The 18,699-nt window shown below is 35.8% G+C and overlaps 1 protein-coding gene and 1 non-coding gene across 3 annotated transcripts in view; both read right to left on the bottom strand.

Annotated features, from left to right (window-relative positions):
- The window catches only part of LOC123704327 (MAP/microtubule affinity-regulating kinase 4), a 59,680-nt gene that overhangs the window by 10,991 nt on the left and 29,990 nt on the right, over window positions 1-18,699 (bottom strand). For both annotated transcript variants that reach the window (XM_045652660.1, XM_045652661.1), the window contains exons 2-13: window positions 12,629-12,745; window positions 11,710-11,773; window positions 10,482-10,636; window positions 9,747-9,878; window positions 8,557-8,680; window positions 7,417-7,533; window positions 6,391-6,515; window positions 4,282-4,372; window positions 3,954-4,003; window positions 3,618-3,704; window positions 2,895-3,008; window positions 1,281-1,358 (exon numbers count right to left, since the gene is read on the bottom strand). In XM_045652660.1, coding sequence (XP_045508616.1) covers window positions 1,281-1,358; window positions 2,895-3,008; window positions 3,618-3,704; window positions 3,954-4,003; window positions 4,282-4,372; window positions 6,391-6,515; window positions 7,417-7,533; window positions 8,557-8,680; window positions 9,747-9,878; window positions 10,482-10,636; window positions 11,710-11,773; window positions 12,629-12,745 — 1,254 coding nt within the window. The remainder of the gene's footprint in view (window positions 1-1,280; window positions 1,359-2,894; window positions 3,009-3,617; window positions 3,705-3,953; window positions 4,004-4,281; window positions 4,373-6,390; window positions 6,516-7,416; window positions 7,534-8,556; window positions 8,681-9,746; window positions 9,879-10,481; window positions 10,637-11,709; window positions 11,774-12,628; window positions 12,746-18,699) is intronic.
- On the bottom strand, window positions 1,783-1,854 carry Trnae-uuc. The gene has a single exon. It is a non-coding gene; the product is annotated as a tRNA-Glu (tRNA).

The raw sequence follows: 18,699 nt of genomic DNA on the forward strand, positions 1-18,699 counted from the left end.
AACCTATCCTATCTCTCAAGTTGAAACGAACTGCACATGGTGTGCGAATTTTATTATAATCGGTTAAGTGGTTTAGGAGTCCATTGAGGACAAACATTGTGACACGAGATTTTATATAAATATATATATAAAAATCACAAGGCAATTCTGTGGAGAATTTTGACATCTACACACTTAGTTTGAAGTACGTTTTCGATAAAACTTCGACAAAAAAATATCGAAAGACCCATAGAAACGGACTTTTAGCACGTAATTTGTAAAGCTAATCCTAAAGATTATACAAAAAATATTCTAAATTGACTGTCTATTAGTGCTCGTCAGGTCCGTGTGCGGTAATATAGCAACACGGGCTGCCGCTTGTTGCTGGAATCAACATACATATACAGATGACGTTTCTACTTAAAACAACAATAATTTTTAAACAGAAAACTAAACCGCCAGAAAAAAAAGACGGGTTGCACTCCGGGAGTGCCGGCAGAAGTGAAAACGTAGTAGAGAGGGGATAGCTGTCTACTCTCCATCCGTCTTAGGGTCAACTCACACCAAAAGAGCGGCGAAGCGCAGCGAAGAGGAGCGCAGTTTCCGTGTCATATGAATTTTTACTTTATTGTCATTATTATAAAGCTTATTATCGCATGAGAAACTCGAACGAGTCGCGCGGAATTCCAGCGGCGCCGCGGGCTCGAATTTCTCAGGCGATAATAAGCTTTATAGTAATGACAATAAAGTAAAAATTCATATGACACGGAAACTGCGCTCCGCTTCGCTGCGCTTCGCCGCTCTTTTGGTGTGAGTTGACCCTTACGCTTTTTCGATCAGGTCACGTGTCCTGACGCGAGTTTAAGATTTTATACAACAGAAAAAGTGCTCAACGCCGCTAAAGAAGTTTTCACTTCAAAAATTAAGTAGGACCAAACGAAAAACGCTAGCTTTGGAAACAACACATAGAACAAATAATAAAAAAAATAGTCAGATATATTTTTTTTAATGTACTAAGTAAGCAAAATACATATAAAACTATTCCAAAATTTAATGTTGCAACAAAAATGGTAAAGAAATGTTTTTTATATTTTTCAAAGTGAAACTTTTATTACATCGTCTCAAACTTTTTGGTCTGTGTAGCGCATGTCGCGTGACGCACGATAATTATCGTACAAATACGATAATTTTTAGTTAAATGTCTATAGTGTGAAAAAAAGTTTCACTTTTACCGTGGTTTCATAAAACCACACAACATTTTTATTTATACAAGTTGATTATAATAATCATGTAATACTTACATGTAAATGTGTAGACGCACATAGGGGCGCAGGCCTAAGGTCAGCTGACGCAGCCCCACAAGACGATAGCTCTCCAACCTAAATTATATATAAAAAATATATTAAATATTATGTTGAAAATTGTACTTTTTTATACTAATATTATAAAGCTGAAGAATTTGTTTGTTTCAACGTGCTAATCTACGTAACTACTAGTCCGATTGAAAAAAATATTTCAGTGTTGGATAGCCCATTTATCGTTGAAGGTTATAGGCTATACATATCATCACGCTAAAACCATCAGGAGCGGAGCTCTACGGGTGAAACCGCGGGGCACGGCTAGTGAAACAATATTGTTCATCAAATATATGTATATTAAAAAATGTTAAGTTGGTTTGTGTTTGCATTTTAATAAAGATTTTGACATTTACGAAGAAAATAAAATAAAATTATTAACAAAAAAAAAAAATTAAAAATCGATAAAATTCATTCCTACATACCAATTACAAAAAAAAAAAACAATTTCCCGTACCGGGAATCGAACCCGAGCCTCCTGGGTGAAAGCCAGGTATCCTAGCCACTAGACCATACGGGAGATGTAAGAACTAACGAAATAGCTGTTCATATACTTTCTATATTAAATACTTTGTAGTATTTTGCGTTATGAATATTGCATCAATATAATAAACTAGCTTTCCACCCGCAGCTTCGCCCGCGCAGTCAAAGAAAAACCCACATAGTTCTCGTTCCCGTGGGATTTCCGGGATTAAACCTATCCTATTTCCCGGGGTAAAAAGTAGCCTATGTCCTTTCTCAGGTATCAAAATATCTCTATACCAAATTTCATGCAAATTGGTTCAGTAGTTAAGGCATGATTGAGTAACAGACAGACAGAGTTACTTTCGCAATTATAATATTAGTATGGATTTACGTCATAACAGACTCGTCTGCGTCTGCGTCGATCAGTCTGCCTAACATGCGTAGGCAGTTTTGCCTTGGACGATTTTTAAGCGTGATTGTGTGCCTAGTTGTTTATTCTCAAATAGTATAACATTTATTTAATAGATGGCGCTTACACAAAAACCTTTGATTTTATTCGTATAAGACAAACCTTTAAAATTATAAAAGAATGTGTGACAGTCTATATGTAATACTAGCTGTGCCCCGCGGTTTTACCCGCATTGCTCTGCACCTATTGTTCTTAGTGTGATATATTAATATACATATATCTAACAAGGCAAGAATTTTTCAAATCGGACCAGGAGCTCCTGAGATTAGCGCGTTCAAACAAACAAACTCTTCAGCTTTATAATATTATTTATTTATTTAACCATTTATTGTACCAAACCATTTAACATTACAGTATATAATAATAAATAGTTGTATAGATTCGAGGTAAAGTACAGATTTATCTGTCAGTCTGTACCCCTAGTGTGAGTTTGATCGAGTACGAAACGTTACTATCACGTCTGCGTCACAGCCGAATTAGTATGGGAAATCGAACAGCGCCCCTAGCGGACGTATGGGGAAGCTTTGATTCCCCATACAAATTTCGCTGTGACGCAGACGCGATAGTAACGTTTCTTACTCGATGAAAACTCACACTAGCCACACTGTATGTATGTACGCACTCACCTGCGCATGCGTGTGCCGACAGTCGCCGGGGCCGACAGTATGACGTCGCGTCGCGTGACAGTCCGTCACGCGCTGACGGGGCTCTTCAGCCGTGGGGGGGGATATGTCACCGAACTGGGGGGGAAAAGTGGGGGATGTGTTAATTCATATGAAAAAAATGTGTGCGTGTACACGTAAGAAGTGAAACTTCTTTATGACCTTATTTTTAAAAAAATAATTTACTATATGCAACATTACAGAAATACGTCGAAACACGCGTGGTAGGGATAAGAAAAAGATGGCGCGTAACGGAAAAATGGCACGCGTAGCGAAAAAATGTTACACTAAATTTTTTTCCAACCCCGATAAAGAAGTTTCACTTCAAAAAATGCATAAAAACACGTTAATACATGAGAATTATACATCATAAGATACATGGTAAATTATATGAAAAAAAAATCATAAAAAAACATGCAAATACGTTACGATTACATCACAAAATATGCATGAAATTTTTCAATAAGTTAAACTCAAAACTCAAACTGAAACATTTATTTAATCAATTAGACTACTATTTATTACATAAGTATTTTTAACATTTACCACCGATTCGTAAAGCAGTATCTATAGAGAAGAACCGGCAAGAAACTCGATAGTTGCTCTTTTAAAATCATGTCAATATTACATAATATATATATATCTAACTAAATAATACATCATTATAGTTAGAAAAATAAGCCTTACCCTTTCCAATTCGTGTTCCTGACCATCACCAGTGAGGTAAGCGAGAGTTTCTTCCGCCTCCATACTTTCTACATCACCGCTGTCGTTCTGAAAAAAAAATACTTAATAAGGTTAATTAAGAAAAACTTCGTTACATTTTTTTTTTACTTATTGCAGTTTATTTTAACAATCATAATATTGTGTTACAGTTTACATATGATCATAAGCTACCTGCACTACAAATTTCAGCTAAATCGACACATCAGTTTTTACGTGGCAGAGCAAAGAAAAAAAAGGTTTTTCATCATATTATAATAAACTTTCTAATTTATTCGATGTAGAATTTACATGACTCACCTTTTTACCAGTAAGATCTAATGGTAGTCCTGTGTTTGAATCTAATGAATCTGAAAAAGATATACATCTTTTAAGAAAGATAGAAAACAAAGACTGTAGTATAGAAATAGACTTAAGAAAGAAAGAAAGCAGAACTCGTACATAGAAAACCAGTAAACTTTTAAACATAATTAAACGCAATTTCAATAATTTATTAAATTAAGTAATTTTTTACTTAAGCCATACAAACTTGCATAATTTGATAATTTTAATACGTGGCTTATAAATAAACACACATAAAAAAATAGAATCTATCGTCTTAATAATATTAGTTTATAATAAATCTCACCTGCTTGTGCGCTGTCGTCTTTTTGTAATAGTTTATCGACTAATAGATGATATATGGCTGATATATGGTCGAACCTCTCTTCGTGTACCGACTGAAAACAAAATATATTTATATCAGTAACTAGCGGTCCGCCCCGGCTTCGCCCGTGGTACATATTCACGTTTTCTCTACATAAGAACCATCCTCGTACTTCAAGGAATATAATAAAAAAAGAATGAACGAAATCAGTTCAGCCGTTCTCAGGTTATGCGCTTACCAACACATTTTGGGATTCATTTTTATATTATAGATTACAATAATTTGTTTCATATCATTAAAGAATTAAGGACATGACTGAAATATCAAAAGATTTAAAATAATAGTTCAAATTTCTTTTTAAATATTCATGTATTCTGTTTTGTGTATTCTTAAATCGTGTTGTTATGTGTATAGGTATACTGTGTTTTACTATACTGCATTCTAAGTGTAACTGTACTGCATTATATAGGGTGACTTGTTATAGGTGTAATAGTTTTAAAGGTGTGAAAGTATTGCTCATTTAAAAGTAGACAAAAATAAACATTACCTAGCCGAAACTTATTAGTTTCAGAAATACTTGATATATTAACTTTTTTTGAAAATTTGCCAAAATATTCGTGAAAACGATAAAAAAAAGTACTATAGTAGAGCCATTTTAATAGGCAACATTTGACAGTTCAACAAAATTCAACAACGTAACCTAGTAACGACGTCATAGAATAACATGATATTTCGTTTTGTTAGAACTGCACATTTGCTTAACTTGTTTCAATTATGACTACATATTTATAATAATAATGACCGATACAAGTAATTTTAAGATTTAATTTTACTGATAAACCATTCTAAACATAATAAACAATTTCTGAATTGAACAACTGACGTCGCTACAATTTTGTGTCAATAAACCTTTTTTCTTTTTAAATACCAGAGACGTTACTCTAAAAATCGAAATCTGACATCTAGAATCGAATGCATTGATTACTTGTGAATAAAAATCATCATAAATTAATAAATTCGATTGACAAATGTTTCAAATCCTTATCGATTAATTAACTTTAATCGATGTTTTTAAGCAGGTTACCTCTCTTCGAAGATAAAATTGATAGACGTCAAATGTTGCCTATTAAAATGGCTCGACTATAAGCGCAATTTTTTTGTTAGGTTACGACTTTAATTTATAAAATAATGACCTATCTACAATGTGCAACTATACTGCATGTGTGTGTACCTGTAAAGTGTAATGTGTCGTTTTACTAATGTCATTCAGTGTAATGTATATCATTTTGCTGTGTATTTATTTATTTATTTCAGATAATTTCAATAACACAGTATTTAGAAATAAAAGACTTTTTAACGGATTTTAAACGCGATTTATTCATTATATTATTTTCCCGACGTTTCGAACACTTTACAGCGAGCGTGGTCACGGGGGAAATAGTCTTTAATTTCTAAATGTATAATACTCGCGTAAAATCAAACACTAGAAAATACTATAACACAGTATATTACTGTAGTATATAACTGCATGTTATATACTACAGTAATATACTGCTTTGTTAACCGGTGGTAAATTATTATTTACTGTATTTTGACAAGTTGAATAAATAAATGACTTGTTTATTTATTTATTACCTGCTGTATAAGCCCGTGGCTGAGCCCCGGCAGCGTGAGCATGTGCTCGAGCGTATGTATGCTATCTGTTATTACTTATTGTGCTGTATTGCATTGCATGTCATTTTTTTGTGGTTAACTAATAACTATGTATAATAATTATATAATTAATTATACATTTATGACTTCTAAAACCATTACATTTTTCTGCCAAAATAGTTTATAATTAAATTATAAATATTCTTTTAATTAAATTATAGTGTATATTTCGCATATTTATACTACGTGCTATCTGTATCTATGTGCTGTGTAACTGTACTTTGTACTGTGTGTAACTATACTGTGTAATGTGTGTAACTGTACTGTGTAATGTATGTAATTGTACTGTGTACTGTATGTAACTGTACTGTCCACTATGTGTTACCGTACTGTATGTCATGTTTTACTGTGTATGTATACTACATTACTATACAGTACCTGCTGTATAAGCCCGTGGCTGAGCCCCGGCAGCGTGAGCATGTGTTCTAACGCCGCGTCGTGCGCCGCGGAGTCCTCGGGCTTCGCCCCCGCCGGGTGGCAGCCGCATTCGCCGGCCGATAGCTCTGGAGATTTATATATTATTTATTTATTTTAATGTTCAATCATGAAGTTTTTAGTTTTGTAGTTACAATTAATTTTATTTCTTGAATTATAAATGTGTTACGGTTGAGTAGTGGTTTTGTGGATACGAAATACAAATTAAAAAATAAAATAAATTTATATGACTATACGACTGACTGACTGCTTTCCAAGCTAGAGATCGTGGGTTCGATTCCCACCCAGAGCAAATATTTGTGTGATGAACAAAGATGTTTGCTCTGTGTCTGGGTGTTAATTATCTATATAAGTATTTAATATGTATGTTTATCAGTCATCTGGTTTCCATAACACAAGCGAAAGCTTAGTATGGAATCAGATCGTGCCGTGTGTGAAAATTGTCCTGAAATATTTATTTAAAACTAGCTTTCCGCCCGCGGCTTCACCCGCGTTTTCAAAGAAAAACCCACATAGTTTCCGTTCCCGTGGGATTTCCGGAATAAAACCTATCCTATGTCCCGGGGTAAAAAGTAGCCTATGTCCTTTCTCGGGTATCAAAATATCTCTATACCAAATTTCATGCAAATCGGTTCAGTAGTTAAGGCGTGATTGAGTAACAGACAGACAGACAGAGTTACTTTCGCATTTATAGTATTATAATATAGTATGGATAATCTCTATATATAAAACTCAAAGGTGACTGATATAGTGATCTATTAACGCACAGCCCAATCCACTGGACGTATCGGGCTGAAATTTGGCATGAAGGTAGATGTCATAACGTAGGCGTCCCCTAAGAAAGGATTTTGATCAATTCTACCCTCAAAGGGATAAAATAGGGGATGAAAATTTGTATCATGTTTATTTATCGTTTCCACGCAGGCGAAGCTGCGGGCAACAGCTAGTTTAATATATTCGACTTCTCACCGGCCTCCGCCCCGGCGGGGGCGCGCGCCCTCAGCCAGTGGTGCTTCGCCACCGCCTGTAGCGTGAAACGACGCTCGGGCTCCACTACCAGCATGTGACGTATTAGGTGTTCGCAGTCTGCAAACAACAAAACGCTGATAATAAAAAATAATAATAGTTTAAAAAAACTAAAAAACACGCTTTTTATAGAAAACTGAACTAAAAAATAGAAAATTTTATCGAATTAGTGTATTGTCATTGGTCCTCAATAAATCTACAAAGTTTGAACGAAATCTGGCCGTTTACAGTGGGTCAAAATCGCGCCCAAAGAAGTCGGTTACAAACAAACATATAGGTGAAGCTAATTTATAGCGTGTAAAAATGTGTGCGTGTACTAGTGTACACACGTAAGAAGTGAAACTTCTTTATGACCTTATTTTTCAAAAAATAATTTATTATATGCAACTTTACAGAAATACGTCGAATCACGCGTGGTAGGGATAAGAAAAAGATGGCGCGTAACGGAAAAAGGTCACGCGTAACGAAAAAATGTTACACTAAATTTTTTTCCAACCCCGAAAGAAGTTTCACTTCAAAAATGGTAACGCAATCAGCCATGGAAAATAAATAAAAAGTGTGTTAAAATTCGAAATTGCCGCCTTTTTAGTCAATGTCACAAGTATATAAACTATCTTGAAACTATATATGTATATACTATTGCTATCTATAATCTATGGTTCTTTTCCTTGTTCCTTCCTGTCGCGTCGTTTTTCGAGACTATACTGTGTAACCTGCTTTAATATATTAAATAAAACAAGTATTTCATTTATTTATTTACAAAAAGATTAAAAAAATTGGAGTGAATTTTTAAAGAATAGAAAAATTTCGATCAATTTTGTCGAAACGTTTGTAATATGGAAAAAAGAGTGTGTGTACTTATGTACACGCGTTAGAAGTTATACTTCTTTGGCGTATGGAAAAAATACTAGAATATACAACTTGAACATAGTTATCAATTTTCATACCACCTAAAACTAACTTCATGCTGTTAAATGTAGGTGTCGGTGTGCGCGCGCATCGTAAAAATTCACTCTCATCATTTTTCTCCATGGCGCCAAAAGAAGAATAACTTCAAAAATAAAAATAAAGCTCTCCACTCACCCTGCGACATGAAGTACGGTATCCTAAACTTGCCACTCACGACCACGCTTCGTAACTCACTGAGTGTGCCGCCGTCGAACGGTAATGCACCGCACACTAACACGTATAGAACTACGCCTAGTGACTGAAATATAAGGAAAATACAATGAAATAATTATATAATTAAAAATAATTAAAAAAAAACGACGTGTGGCACTCGGGGACTGCGCGGTAAAGCTATTGCATGTTACCTATGCCTTTGTAGCGACAGCTCGCTCTGAATCGCGCAAGCGAAATTTTTTCGTTACAGAGCTATACAGTCGAGTAGACTAGTGTGTGAGTGAATTCTCTCTTTTTCGATGGAGGAATTCCACCTTCCTTCCTCCACACCTTCAAGCCACACCTCCGGCCCGTCGGAGTGGCGAGCGTGAGGTTTTTCGTTACGGAATTTCTCGATTCGGTCCCCGCGCTCAAGGCCCGCGATAGAAGCTATGAAATAGCTTAAAAAAAAACTATGAAACGAAGTTTTAAGTTAGAGAGAGACAGACAGAAAAACACGGCTTACAAGTTACAACTATAACAAAAAGTGTCGGTACAACTTTTCGTCTTCTTTTTTTCCGTCTAGCTACGCCCTTAACTCCTTTCGCAACGAGCGATCAGGAACTTCGTTCCACGCACAAAACAGGATTATTGAATTAGCTTTCTTATATTTTTGAGAGGATAATTGTAATTCATGAAATTACTGTAGGTATTCACCGATCTCTGATAAGTGTACAAGGTTTGAAATTTGAATTAAATCTGTCCGTTTTAATTGCTTTAAAAAGTTTAAATCGAGTCTAAACTCAGTTATAGGTTACATACAAGTGACGCTAATAAATAAAAATGGAAACAAAATCAATTATAAACATTTTTTATTTTTCATGTTCCAATAACCTATTCAAATCGTCAAAAATGCCCGAGCGGCGTTGAGTAAATCATTCATTGAAATTAGCACCTTATTTCATGATAGTAATGTTCAAAGTATGTTGTATCGTTCATAACAAAAGTATGCACTTACAGGCAGAGTTTTGCTTCGGACAATTTTTGAGTGTGATTTTTTAATTTCTTTATCATAATTTCCAACTACTGTACTGTTGGTCCCCCTCGATGTTTATTTTTTTTCAAAACCTCAACCTCCTCTACATTATTTTGTATATTTTTTATACTCTTACCCATATATCCGCTTTAGGTCCATCATATTGACGACCCTCAAACAACTCTGGCGCCGCGTACGGTGGACTACCACACCATGTGGATAGCGGTGATCCCTTTGTGTATTTGTTGCTGAAACCGAAGTCTGCTAGCTGAAATTAAATAGAGAAATAATTAACGATAATAATTAATTAATTATTAATTAATTTAACGTTCATTTTTATAGGGTGACTAAATGATAAGGAACGTAATAGTTCTTTAGTTGTGAGGCCGGTTGCCGAGCTTCACCGACCATCAGTGCGTACGTCAGTCGCGCTTGTCATATGTATGGAAATACGCGTGCGTATGGTCGGTCTAGCTATGAATGGTTTTATGAATTTCCACACATATGACAAGCGCGACTGACGTACGCACTGATGGTCGGTCAAGCTCTGCAACCGGCCTAAGGGTACATAATGTCATTATGAGTTATATTTTTTAAATGAATGTATAAATAAACCTAAATTACATTGTATGTAATGTAAATAAAAAATTTCCAATCAGCTTAATGCTAATTTTGAATGGAGTGATTTTTTTCCCTTTTTGTCTTATTTTTTTAAATATCTACCTACAAAACTAACTTGAATCTACGCAGCCCTGTCAAACAACACGCTCTAAGCCTTCAAATTCCTTTGATATTGGACATTTTTTCAGTATTTTTTCCGGTTTTTTTCGACATTTTTTCTAATTTTTTCCCCTTTGTCTACCAAACTAACCTTTATATTCATATCCCTATCCAGCAACAGGTTCTCAGCCTTCAAATCCCTGTGCACAACGTCGTTCGCGTGACAATAACCAACTGCGGCGACCATTTGCGCGAACGCACGCGCCGCCTCCGACTCGGGCATGCGTCCGCGCGTTACAAGGTGATCTGTGGATGGTTTAGTAGTATCTATACATATAATAAATCTGTAGAAGGGTCAATTCTGTACATTGAAAATATTGAAAAAATAAATACCAGGGGGTGTTACTGGATCGATACCAAACCCAAATATGTGTTTAAAAAAATTTTTGTCTGTCTGTCTGTCTGTATGTTCAGGCATCACGTGAAAACTAACGGTTCGATTTCGATGAAACTTGGTATAATTATACCTTATTATCCTGGGCGTAAAATAGGATACTTTTTATCCTGAAAAAATACATAGAAAAAATTAATCTTAATTTTTCAGTTTTATCCATAGACGTTGTTCTATAGAATCGCGAACACACGTTGCGTATTATTATAGGCCTAGCCGTATTTGGGTCCAATAGATATTTATAAGATATCATTGTCAGAGTTACTCAAAATGGAGAAATAAACCATCCACGCGAAGACCGACATCCGCGCGGACGGAGTCGCGGGCGGAAGCTAGTTTTTAAATAAAACATTAGATTAGTAAGAAGACGTCAGAATGGAGTATAGTTTTTGATATTGTTGTATTTCAGTATCGATTTAAGTACGTAAATCGATAGTCATCAAATAATAAGGAACTTCGTTCCAAAAACTATAAAATAACTTGTATTTTTTCGCCTGCGGCATCGCCCGCGTTTTCAAAGAAAAACCCGCATAGTTCCCGTTCCCGTGGGATTTCCGGGATAAAACCTATCCTATGTGTTAATCCAAGTTACCCTCTATATGTGTGCTAAATTTCATTGTAATCTGTTCAGTAGTATTTGCGTGAAAGAGTAACAAACACACACACACATCCTCACAAACTTTCGCATTTATAATATTACATAAATATACTATAGTAGGAAGACAAGAAAAATGTCAGTTATGCTAAAGGCAACACTATAACTTGCTTATGCCCGCAGGTGAAACCACACAGCACAGCTAGCTAACACAATCAAGCTCTTCAGCTTTATATTAGTTATTAGAGTAGATATTTAGTATTATATATAAGTAATACTTATAGTTTAAACTTTAAATAATCGAGCGAAGTCAGGTGTTTAAACTATACTTACCGAATATTTCCCCATTTGGCGCGTATTCTGTGACGAGGTAGAGTGTGTGTGTGCTTTCCATAACCTGAAAAGTTATATAAAACAATATAAATATATACAGTTATTAAGGTTTTTTTTTACTAACCTTACCAATTCAATTCACACTAAAATACTACCTTACAGAAGAATATATTTTAAAGTTCAAACTATACTAATATTATAAAGCTGAAGAGTTTGTTTGAACGCGCTAATCTCAGAAACTACTGGTCCGATTTCAAAAATGTTTTCGGTGTTAGATAGCCCATTTAACGAGGAAGGTTTATATTATACATATTATATCAGAACAGAAGGGCTATATATCATCACGCTAAGACCAACAGGAGCGGAGCAATACGGGTGTGAGCGCGGGGAACAGATATATATTTGAAGAAAATTCCGTCAGTTCGATTCCCAAGTGTGGCAAGCCAATTTCCTTCTTTTCAAAACAATGACCTTCGAGTAAAATTTTAGATGGATAGACACAAAGTGCTATTACAAAATTCCACAGGAACTGTTTGAACGATTTTAATGTGATTTCTATTTTCTACTATGATAACATGTCAAGACTTTTATTAACATTGTCATCAATTTATTTGCTCTTCACTTGCCACGACATAACGTTTTCTTTCATTCATTCTTTCTTTTTGAAGTGAAACTTCTTTATCGGGGTTGGAAAAAAATTTAGTGTAACATTTTTTCGTTACGCGTGACATTTTTCCGTTACGCGCCATCTTTTTCATATCCCTACCACGCGTAATTCGACGTATTTCTGTAAAGTTGCATTATAGTAAATTATTTTTTGAAAAATAAGGTCATAAAGAAGTTTCACTGCTTACCTACGTGTGTACACTAGTACACGCACACATTTTTCATCTATCTATCTTTTACAAAAGATACGCACCTGATACAGCCGGACAATGTGAGGATGCCTCAACCTTTTCATTATAGCTATTTCCCTAAACGTCTTCTTTAAATTATCTTCATCCAATCTTGACTTATCTATTATTTTAATTGCGACCTGTAAATAAATAAATAATCTGATTATCAATACTTAATATTATAAAGCTGAGTAGTTTGTTTGTTTGAACGCGTTAATCTCAGGAAGTACTGGTCCGATTTGAAAAATTAATTCGGTGTTAGATAGCCCATTCATCGAGGAAAGCTATAGGATAGGCTAATGTATTATCATCTCGCTAAGACCAATAGGAGCGGAGCGACGCGGATAAAACCGCGGAGCACAGCTAGTGGTAAATTTAAATTTAAAGTATGAACTAACATTTATTTAAAAAGAATGAAGTGAAAAGAGCGTGTGTGCAGTGCACACGTGTCAGAAGTGAAACTTTTTTGACAAGATTAAAAAATACCAAAATCGTCGACTTACTCCATGTTGTGGAGTTTCTAGTTTATGATTTATTTTAAAGAATGTTGTAATCCTTATTGGCAATTTGTTCAGTTAAACAATAAAACGGTAAAATCTTATTACATGTAAAGCTTTATTTCCACGCCTACACGCAAAGCATCTCAGTTGGTCTATGCTCTCTTCACACACCAACACATTATCCATACTAACTCACACTATTTCCTTGAAATCTGACACAGTTTTAAGCTCCTGCATATAAAAATCCCCCATCCCTGGCGAAGGCCCTTGACCCGGGGTCACGGTGAGATGTTTCGAGGGTCATACGGATACCTGTCTTCAACGCGGCGGGGAAAGTCCAGGGTCGAACAGTGAGATTATATGGTAAATTTCATTGTAATCGGTTCAGTAGTATTTGCGTGAAAGAGTAACAAACATACACACACACATCCATCCTCATAAACTTTCGCATTTACAATATTAGTAGGATTAGTAGAACGAGTAGGATAGGATAGGATATAGGGATATCACTGCATAGTATAAAACAATTCGCTTTCTCTGTCCCTAAGCTTTAAAACTACGCAACGGATTTTGATGAGATTTTTTAATAGATAGAGTGATTCAAGGAGGTTTTAGTATATAATTTATTAGGTTTTATACAAAGCAGGTGCGAGCTAGTTACAATATAAGTTTGGTATCTAGGTACATGTCGCCGTAAGATTAAAAAAAACGTTCGATTATAATCTAACTCGCGATATTGTAATCAAATTTAAAATAAATAATATATTTAGACGTAACTCGGGCAGCCAAAATTTCCAAACAAGGTCCCTGAAGCCTGTGACACCTTCAATATCATCAAAATCAGGCGACGCATTTCTAAATCTAACCCCTTCTTTTTCCTTAGTGGCAACCAGTGGCGGTACGTTCATAAAGGCCGAAAAGCCCGGCTTGCCTAAGGAATTCGCTACGAGACAGGAAAATACCCAAATTCACTTTTGGATATTCGCGCGCAACGAGCAATTCAAAATTTGCTCCGAAATTCAATGAAAACTCACCAACGAACAATGTCGAATTCGAGTCAAACTTTTTAATTTCATCCTTCTTACTATCTAAATAAAGTCGTACTTTGTATAAACAGTGCGGTGTCCTTCTTGAGTGACATATAGTTCTCTCGCTTGCACTCGTGGGCTTTTACCGGGCTTTGCGCTTATCTCTTCTAACGTATGAAATTTCGTTGAAGTAGCTACATACCTATCTATAGAATTCTATAGCAATTTATATGGCCAACAAAGCCGGGCTTTAACAGTGTGAAGATAGTTACGATTGCGCGTCGCGCGAACGAACGTCGTGAATATTATTGTTAGTATGGTTTAGCGCGTGATTATACCGGTGTAATTTAGGTTAAGTTTTTCGAATTTTGTGATAAAATAAGTGTCGCGACACAGATTGTATTGTAAATTGTGATGGTTTGCTTTGTGCTCAGCGGGGAAGGTAAAATCATTAAACTTTACTGTAAAACAACGATTACTTTCTTCATCAAAACCAACTCCCGATTTGTGCAGTAAATAACATAAACCAAATTTAAATTGTAATGTTTACGAATTAATCGATTTCATGAATGAGAATTGGTTAGAAGAAGCCTTCTGATGAAACTTGCACATATTTTGGTATTTACGATTCTTGCTAGTTGTTCTTCCACGGAGCGTGCTTTCTCAGCGTTAAATCGAATTCATAGGTAGGTAGGTACGTATTTAAGAAATACACAAGGCCAAGAACGCCTTTCTGAATTAACAATGACTGTCACTGAGAAAGAGCTGTTAATTGAATTAAAACAATCACCTAAGTAGGTACCTACTTCTATTCTGATGTTATAAAATATTTCCAGCAGAAAGATCGGCGTTTTGAATTAGAATATAAATGATCTGTACAATTTTAAAATATAATGTCATACAGTTTTATATAATTTATAGATATAGATTTTAATATGATTGTAATGGTAAACGTTTGACTCAACTGTTTGCGGGCGCGCGTGAAGATTTGATTCGGTATGTTCACATTTTTTATAAGTTTTATAACGAACATAGGTACCTACTTAGTAACACAGTGTATACCTAATTCAAGAAAAGGGTACCCAGCAAACACTTCGAAAAATTTGGGCTTGCCCAGTCCTTACACCCTAGGCACGCCACTGGTGGCAACTTCTAAGTACCTACGTAAATCGTATTTCTCAAATGACATTTGACAAATATTTGACATTGTCATTTCATTGACATTCATAGGGTGCGTTTCCACTAATAATGTGCGAGGATGTATAGCGAGGAATGTGTTTGTAAATAACCAATTATAGTATCGCTTCAAACGCTAATTCAAACTTCAAACTAAATTAAGGGATATGATTGGTTATTAAAGCACATTCCTCGATACACATCCTCGCACATTATTGGTGGAAAAGCAGCCTTATTCTTAACTAGGTTTCCGCCCGCGACTTCGCCCGCGCAGTCAAAGAAAAACCCACATAGTTAGTTCCCGTTGCCGTGGGATTACCGGGATTGCGTCATTTTACCCGGGATAAAAAGTAGCCTATGTCCTTTCTCGGGTATCAAAATATCTCCATACCAAATTTCATGCAAATTGGTTCAGTAGTTTACGCGTGATTGAGTAACAGACAGACAGAGTTACTTTCGCATTTATAATATTAGTATGGATAGGATCGCATAGTAAAAATTAATAATAAATACGATGTAGCATAAGTAGGCCAGCCACTCAGCGAAATGTCACTGCTCCTTACGCAAAGGTAAGGCAAAAAGGTTTCTGATGAGTGCCTATTTCTAGATATCTAGATAATAGATATATATCGATAGATAAATGTAACACATAGCTATTTCTCATGGCATCAAACCTGAATAATTGGACCGATTTCTCTAATACTTTTTGTTGATTGTTATTAGTTTATAACAATGACCAAGAAAAAAGCTAAAGCCAGTTTAAATTAATAATATTATAATTTAGAGGTGAAATAAAACATTTCAACTCCTTTTTAGGGTTCCGTAGCCAAAATGGCAAAAACGGAACCCTTATAGTTTCGTCATGTCCGTCTGTCCGTCTGTCCGTCTGTCCGTCTGTCACAGCCGATTTACTCGGAAACTATAAGTACTACAGTGATGAAATTTGATGGGAATATGTGTTGTATGAACCGCTACAAAAATATGACACTAAATAGTAAAAAAAAGAATTGGGGGTGGGGCCCCCCATACATGTAACTGAGGGATAAAATTTTTTTTTTCGATGTACATACCCGTGTGGGGTATCAATGGAAAGGTCTTTTAAAATGATATAAAGTTTTCTAAAAAACATTTTTCTTAAAGTGAACGGTTTTTGAGATATCAGCTCTCAAAGTCGTAAAAAGTATGTCCCCCCCCCTCTATTTTTATAACTACGGGGTATAAAATTCTAAAAAAAATAGAGGTGATGCATGCTAATTAACTCTTTCAACGATTTTTGGTTTGATCAAAGTATCTCTTATAGTTTTTGAGATAGGTTGATTTAACTGTAATTTTACCAGGTGTATAAATTGACATAATAAGTTTATTATATTTGCTGCTACGGAACCCTTTGTGCGCGAGCCCGACTCGCACTTGGCCGGTTTTTAAAAAAATAAATCTTAACAGCGTATTTATTTGGTTGCGTATATATATATAAACGCACACAAATGCACAGCGTATATAAATATACTAGCTGTGCTCCGCGGTTTCACCCGCGTGGCTCCGCTCTTGTTGGTCTTAGCGTAATGATATATTATCGCCTTCCACGATAAATGGGCTATCTAACACCGAAAGAATTTTTCACATCGAACCAGTAGTTCCTGAGATTAGCGCGTTCAAACAAACAAACAAACTCTTAAGCTTTATAATATTTGTATAGATTAAGTTTATATTGTCCCCAATACCCCATGTCGAATGTCCCAGGCTGGCTGGCAACGCGACGTCGAAGGTCGCGCCCTTGGCCCATAACCTACTTTGTGTTGGCGGGTGCTGTTTGGACGTGAAGTATGTTTGGGGAGGGATGGATGTTTTGGTCTGCTGTAGGTATTATATCTATACTTCTTTACTAATATTATAAAGCTGAAGAGTTTGTTTGTTTGAACGCGCTAATCTCAGGAACTACTGGTCCGATTTGAAAAATTCTATCGGTGTTAGATAGCACATTCATCGAGGAAGGCTATGTGCTATATAATATCATCTCGCTAAGACCAACAAGAGCGGGGCCATGCGGATGAAACCGCGGAGCGCAGCTAGTAGTGGAATATATCTACTTAATCCTCGGGGCTTCGATACAAGGCGAGTTTGCTGAAAAAAAAAAAGATTTTCAATTCCTCTACGCATGTTATAAAATCACCACTGCTCGAACGGTGAAGGAAAACATCGTGAGCAAACCGACAAACTCAAACTCAAACATTTATTTATTCAATTAGACTTCTTCTAGAAGCACTTTTGAATCGTCGTTACATATTTTTTTAACATTTACCACCGATTCGGAAAGCAGTAGGTATGACATGTCGAAGAATCAAAAGTTCGACGGCATGTGACATCTACCAACCCGCACTTGGCCAGCGTGGTGGATTATGGCCTGTAGGTACATAGGAGGCCCGTTTCCCAACTCCCAGCATGAAAACATTTAGTCCCCGCCAAAAGCACTTCACGTCAACAGCCAATACAAAGTGGGTTGTTGGCCAAGGGCACAACCTTCGGACGACGAGGTTGTCAGCGCGTTGGGGCCATGGGGTATAGGGACAATCTCACCTTAATAGTGGAATAAAATAGAAATGAGTGTACTAATGTTGAGTTGAACAGTTTGTTTGTACGCGCTGTTCTCGAGAAATGCTGGTTCGAATTGAAACATTTGATATTATACTAGCTTTCCGCCCGCGGCTACGCCCGCGTTTGCAAAGAAAAACCCGCATAGTTCCCGTTCCCGAGGGATTTCCGGGATAAAACCTAGCCTATCTCTCAAGTTGGATCGAACTGCACATGGTGTGCGAATTTTATTATAATCGGTTTAGTGGTTTAGGAGTCCATTGAGGACAATTAACATTGTGACACGAGATTTATATATATTAAACTTTCTTAAACTTACTTAAATAGTACCAACTAAATCAATATAAATAACGCTTATGTTAATTTATTGTTACGACTAACTTTTTTTAAATACTTAGATATTTTTTAAACACCCGGGCGATGCCGTGTGCTTCAATTTACTTGTATTATTATACAAAGCCGAATAGCTCATTGTGCGGTTTAGACTCTACTCAATAAAATATTACTAGTCGAAACCACTTTTAACTGCAATAATCGATGAAACTAGTTTTGTCCGACGACAGTTATCAATAACGTTTTTGATTACCCATACATTTTCCTTACACTAAGGGCTGATTTTTCAATCCTTTCGAATATCGTATTAAACTACTATTTCAAAAATGTATTGTAATTGTCCGTATTTGACAGTTTACAGGTGACATTTTATTATGTCCGTGTAAAACTTTATTGGACGGATAAATTTTAACCAAGGATTGAAAAATCGGCTCTAAATCCTTAAACTATAATTTCAGCTTCATTTAT

The sequence above is a fragment of the Colias croceus genome, chromosome 29 (assembly GCF_905220415.1).
Source record: "Colias croceus chromosome 29, ilColCroc2.1".
Classification (NCBI taxonomy): Eukaryota; Metazoa; Arthropoda; class Insecta; order Lepidoptera; family Pieridae; genus Colias; species Colias croceus.